The following is a 6,584-nucleotide window of genomic DNA, read 5'->3' on the forward strand; positions in this document are numbered from 1 at the left end:
TTCCATGACAGTTTTCATCAATAACTGTTATGTTCGGTCCCTGATTTTATATGGGCGAAAAACAACTTTTCGTAGAAATGGCATAGANATTTCTAATATAAAAATCAAATATAATTGTTATTTTTTTATATTTTGCATAAAAATTGCAAATAAAAATTTATTTTCAAATTTGAGTCTCGGTGCAAAACGAAATCGATTGGTATGTTTCACTTAGTTGTAGAACATTTCCTTCATAGCGAATTTTTCCATGACAGTTTTCATCAATAACTGTTATGTTCGGTCCCTGATTTTATATGGGCGAAAAACAACTTTTCGTAGAAATGGCATAGATTAGTTAAAAATCAATATTTTTCTACCAGAAAACTCTGTTTATCTGCAGGAGGTTCCCAATAATAACACCCAATTGTTTATTTAATCATTTATTTTATAAGATAAGATTATCGATATACTAGTGAATAAAAAACTTGCGTTGCAAGTGTTTACCGGACATTTACGTTGCTAAGTGCAGGTATTTTGATATTTATCCAAGATACCATAAACCTGAACTTTGAAATTACTTTTCGAACGATCATTCATTTTTTTCATTGCTTCCGATATGTTTTCCAAAAATCGTTTATCATCAGACTGAATTTTATTTTCATTATCCTGATATTTGCTTTTTTTTGTTGCTGGTGCGTCTTTTGCTGTTGTTGCTGATCGTGAATCTGTTATTGTTTGTATTGTTTCCATTGCTCTAACTGCTGCTGCCCATTCTTCGTCTGAAATCGGCGTAAAATTGTCCTGCTCATTGTTGTTAACATTTTCATGGTTGGCTATAAATTGGAGCTTAGTTGCCTCTGTTGTTGCTATAGCCGCTGCTTCTAATGTTGTTGCTGCTCGTGGCTCTGTTGCTTCTGAACGAGTTACTGTTGCTGCTGCTGACGTCGATGGAGCGTTGTCTAACTCTTTATTGTTGTTTACTATTTCAGTATTCCCTAAACATGAGCGCTTTGGCGGTATAATGAAGTAGTCCTTGATTGAGCCCTTAGTCTTTACATTCGTATTTGTAATCGCAGTGGTACTGGTTAAGTGCTTACGCTTGCGCCATGTTTGGATATTTTTCTTGACTAGTACTTCTCCTTTTGTAGCTTCTCTTCTTACGAATGGTTCGAGAAATGTTAGATGCTCAGCCAAATAGTAAGGTTGGATATTTGGATTGGCTTTGCATTTTTCGATGTATCTTTTGTAGCCAGTTCGTATCGTTTTCCAGCACTCTTTGCACTCAGATACTGAAAAAAGTACAAATTGCATGAGTTATTGTACAAACAAGAAAAAATCTTTTCAAAAGTAATTCCATAACTGGCATTTTTAAGGACGATTTTTAATGACATCTTTCAGGAGGGGTTTATTTTTTAACCAGACTGTTTCCTTCAGTAGAATAAATTGGAAATATTGATAAAAAATGTTACGTAAAAGGTCTCGATCAAAACACATTAAATTTTTGGAAAGGTTTGGTGAAGAATTTTTGTTGAAAAATTTCGACAAATACATATCGTCACGTAAATTATATAAATTCACAACTTTCATTTAAACATACAAACATAATTATTTTGTTCCAATTTTTGCTTGTAATTAATAAAAAAATCTCTACGTAACAAAACTAAAAAGAAAACTCTTGCAACTTGAACTCCACATAGCACGTTGCAGTTATCGTCGAAAAATAAAAACAAACTGTACACACAAACTTCTAAATAAATGCGTCAGCTTTCATTGCACTCAAGTTTTTGCTTCTTTGCTTTCAAACAACAACAAATATGCATAAAATGCGCCCACATTGCCGCATGCTCGATGATAAGTTTGCGACAATTATTGTCACTATATTGCTTTTCGCCAACTTGCGGCAATCAAAATTGTATAAAAAGAGGCAACCGTGTGACTGTACAGAATTTGATTGGGACAATTTTTTTGATTGTGTTCCAATACAGCACAATACAAATTGTTCCAGATTGCTTTGCATTTGCGGCAATCGTGTGATCTCAGCTTAAGATTTGCCGATTGAATTTAGCTTTATATAAAGTGTGAAACCTTAATTTATATGTTTAATGTTATAGAATGAACTATATTTTCATATGTATTTATTTTCACAAATACATCCAAACCGACTCGCGAGTCAGACGCACTGTGTATGCCGCCTATAACGATAACTGATTTTGTTAGCAACGGTTGTGCTCACCTGTTGCCGAAGAGAGTAATTGACATTCGGAGGGTCAAAATAGTATATATAATTTTTTAATTATTATGATTTTTATAAATTTTTAAATATATGAAAAACTAACAAATATTGTCCAATTCAACGTCAAGAACTTTGCCTGCTTCAAATTAAATACATTCATCAAAAAGATAAATATACCACAGCGTAGAGGAATAAATTCTCTATATAATTGCAGTGGGAAGTACTGCGCCGCGGCATATCACTTTCGCGTAATCGATTGGTCGATACAATGATTTTTTTTAAGAAATATAATGTTACTCATACGCCATGTACCTACGAGTATCCAAGCGTTTGATCAAACGCAAAGGAAGACCTCTGCAAATATGTAGACAATTTCTTCATCTACAATGTATATTTTTTATGATTTTGATAAATGCATCTAATTTGACTTAGCTTGAGATGAATTGGACAAGATTTTCTAGAATTCAATTTATTTAAAAATTCGAAAAAAATAGTGCTCATTATTACACCATTATTGAACGAGGCCTAGAAGTTGCCTAATGGGTGACAGTTAAAAAAAAAAATATTTAAAAAAAGGCGGTCAGCTTTTTTTAAAGATACCAATTAAAAAAAACGTACCAATCGGCCCATTTTTGGCAAAGTTATGGGTATTTAAAAAGTAGGACTTTTTTCTTAAATCGATTTATCGAGAACGGCTAGACAAAAACATTAAAAAATCGGGGAGACTTCTCTTAGTTGGTAGTATAACATAAAAAGTTATGAAAAATATCGTAGATGCAAAAACCATTTCGGTGCTGGAATGCGCGCTATATTAGGAATGTTTTTAAGATATAATTTATGTAATTTCTCTTTTATTTAACACCTATAGTGTGATTCTACATTACGCTGAGTTGTTTTAATCATTTTTGAATTTATCATATCCCTGAACTTTCAAAGTCCTAAAAAAAAATCCCAACGTCAGAGAGAAAAACTATAAATTTTTGTGTGGGTAAAATTGATTGTATGGTGTCTACATTTGTAGACTACCGGTCAGGAGCTAGTTACTTTAAAAAAAGAGTTTTGAAGGTATCGGAAATATTTTTTTCCACGCTAAATAGCCAAGGCTGCGTTGAATTGATTTTCATGAAGCTACTGAAAAACTCGGACACGGTTGTAGTGGAATTATTTTATTTATTAAAAATTTTCAGCGAAAATGCTGCAAATGCAGACTACAGAGCATAAGAAGGGTAAATTTAAAAATTGCAGCATTGCATTTAATAAAATATAATGTTGCTGTCTTTTCAGGTTCTTGCCTGTTTCTATTTCACCTTAAATGAATTATTAAAGGGGATAATTACAAACTAAAAAAACAGATTCTAATTATTACAGTATGTATTGTTAAAGCAATTTTTGAACTCAGTAATCAATTTTTAATGAAAAAAATGGAATAACTGCCTTATTCGCCCTTATAGTTACCCGTTTGTGAGCTTATGCAATGCAGATATGGTCCTTACAGGGTTAAGTTATTACCTCCGTTATATTAACTTTGTCTTTGCGCGCACTGCTACTCACCTGACTTTCCCAGATTATTAGCGATACTCTCCCAAGCGTTCATCTTCTCTCTATTACTGTTGAAAAAAGGATCGTTCGGATCATAAAGGCACCCATAGCTCTTAACTAGAAGACACAATTTATCTTTTCCCACTGTACTTTCCAATGTTGTACTGGGACCAGATGTGTTAGCGTTGCTGTTGGTGACGATGGTGATATTGTATATATTTCGATCCATTTTTCAAGTCACTGAAATAGTCGCGATTTTTGCAGGGTACATACATACATATATATCTAAGTAGGTCTACGGCGACAACGACCGACTGAAATTTGTACATGCAAAATGACGGTGATTATCACTTGGAGATACATACATTTGCAAGTCGGCGGTAATACATAAACATATGTATGAATATCAGTCTTCTACGGCGACAGCAACCGGCTGAAAATTACGCGCGAAAAATCACGGCGAAAATAACTCTTAACTACATATATGTATTCATGCACTTAACTAATACTGCAGTGAGTGAATGCAATAAAAAATTCTAAGCGTCCGCGTGCCTTCTTGTTCTGAACACTACTAAAATCGAAATAATCGAACAATTTTCTATTGCTGGCGTTCAACAAGCTGGAGCGACGCCGACAGTTAAAATGCATTCTCACGCCGTTGGCCGCTCCGAATCTCTGTTATGTTATTTTTTTTAACCACAGCAAGCGCTTAGGTATTGAATTGCATTTATAACTAAATTCTTTCTTAAGTCGACTGAGGCGGTTATTGCTTATGACCACAGATATATATATATATATATATTTGCATCCTACTAACTAGCTTGCCTACTTTGAGAAATACCATTCAAATTCCAAATTTTGTATCAGATTTTTTTTTTTCTATAAAAAAGCGAAAGTACTACAGTCCAATACATATAAAATGTAAATTTTATAAATTAAAAAAAAAAAAATATCATCTCTTGACTGCTCTTTCGCGACACTTTCATTAGCTTCTGCACACTGGCGATATCTTCATTCGTTAAAAATTTAGCATTTATGAAATTATGCGCTGAAAGTGCACACAGAAATTTTATTTACCTTTCAGCAAAGGTTGGATAAAATTTTTGTTATAATTTGTTAAAAAAGCCTAAGGTAAAGTCGCCCTTGCCCATACATATGATTATCATGTGCTAAGACATAGTTTTTCGCATTTTATGACAAACGTATTATTTTGGGTTGTGACTCTTTTGAAGACGGCGTGCGAATTAATTCTAGAACTCACAATTTCGCCAAAACTTTTCCCCCCTAAATACTTTGTTTGTTAGGCGATGGTTATTTTCTACATCACTCTAAAGCAATGCTTACATATTTGCAACCATGAGGGCCAGAGGAGCCTATCTACAAAAAAAAGAAAGAGGAAGAAATTAAAGGATCTATGAAAAATAATTTCGGTATTTTATTAAAAAGTTCATTGCACCTACGTGATGCCAATAAATTTTGAGATTACAAAAATCTGCTTTGAGAGGGTTGCTTGGAGCATTTTGCACAGACTGCTTTGGTAAACGATGTCAGAGAGAATTTCAGCACAAAAAAAAACTGCTTCAAGTACTGTACTGTACGGGAGCAAGTTCTATGGTCTTTCTACTTAATCGATATATTTGCCTATATCGCCATTTCATTTATTTGTTGTAAATATGTGGAGATCCGTCTAAATTTTGCCGAATTTGCACCGGAACGTCCTCCTGATATTCTTCAAAAGTTTCGTCCAGTCCTTCTTCGAAGCCATTTACACCTTCGATTTTCTGAGTTTGGTTTATTTCCTATTTGAAAGGTTTAAAACTTAACTAAAGTATTTAAAACAATGGCTTCCTTCCTATCCACCACAGTCAACTATTCAGATTGTACGATATTTACTATCATTTCGTATTCGTCTTCACTATCTTCAGTGCATTCCTCCTCTGAGTCATCGCCCTCTAAAAGCTTCAAGATTTCCATTTCGGTACGAGCGAAATTTTTTCCAAACTGAGACATTGTTTCTGCACGGAAAGAGACACTGCCTCAGGCGCGCTCCATTGCATTAAAAATTTATTAAGCATTTTCATACACACTCCTAAGTACTAGAGGTTTACGCCGACAGGCTTTGCGGCGGCGGCGTGGTCAACTTCAAAAATAATCGGCGCCGGCGGCGGCGTGGCTCGGCGGCGTATACCAATAGCATGAACCAACTAACAAGATCACCCAGCACGGCAACCGTGTATTTGTAATTGCATTTGAGAAAAAAAATAATGGTTGATGACGTCATTTTTTAATCGGTTATTTCATTCACACACAGGTTTCGTTCCGTTTTATTCACATGGCGGCGAAAAAATGACGTCACTGCAAAAAAATAACTTTTTTCTCGCACGCCGTGCTGGGTGATCTTTATTCGTTCGTTCATGTACCACTACTAAGTACTACATGGCGTATGAGCAATATTCGTTCCTGCTTATATTTCATACAAAAAAATCTTCGCGCATTTCCATTTGGCCACCCATTTCTTTTTTTTAATTATCCGTCGCTTCATTTTTAGTAGCTTAATTTTTGTAACAGAACAGGCTCTAACACAAAATAATAAAAAAATTGGCACAGAATAAATTTTTTAACTTGAACTTTTTAAATTTTTTCATTAAAAAAAAACAAAAAAAATTGGAATGATTAATTAATTCCTCAGAAACTATCAGGCCTATCGTAAAGGGATGATTTTTTTGAGGTTAGGATTTTTATGCATTAGTATTTGACAGATCACGTGGGATTTCAGACATGGTGTCAAAGAGAAAGATGCTCAGTATGCTTTGACATTTCATCATGAATAGAC

At 34.2% G+C, this 6,584-nt stretch overlaps 1 protein-coding gene across 1 annotated transcript; it reads right to left on the minus strand.

Annotated features, from left to right (window-relative positions):
• Positions 1-557: 557 nt before the first annotated feature.
• LOC108379900 (uncharacterized) lies at positions 558-4,273 on the minus strand (the record flags this gene model as incomplete). Its single annotated transcript, XM_017636262.1, has 2 exons — positions 3,764-4,273; positions 558-1,268 (listed from the first exon to the last, which is right to left on the minus strand). Coding segments are annotated over exons 1-2 (928 nt in total), but the record flags the coding sequence as incomplete, so codon positions are not given.
• Between the last annotated feature and the right edge of the window lie 2,311 nt (positions 4,274-6,584).

This window comes from Rhagoletis zephyria, unplaced genomic scaffold, assembly GCF_001687245.7.
Source record: "Rhagoletis zephyria isolate East Lansing unplaced genomic scaffold, Rhagoletis_zephyria_1.1 Rzeph_scaffold_17637, whole genome shotgun sequence".
Taxonomy (NCBI): domain Eukaryota; kingdom Metazoa; phylum Arthropoda; class Insecta; order Diptera; family Tephritidae; genus Rhagoletis; species Rhagoletis zephyria.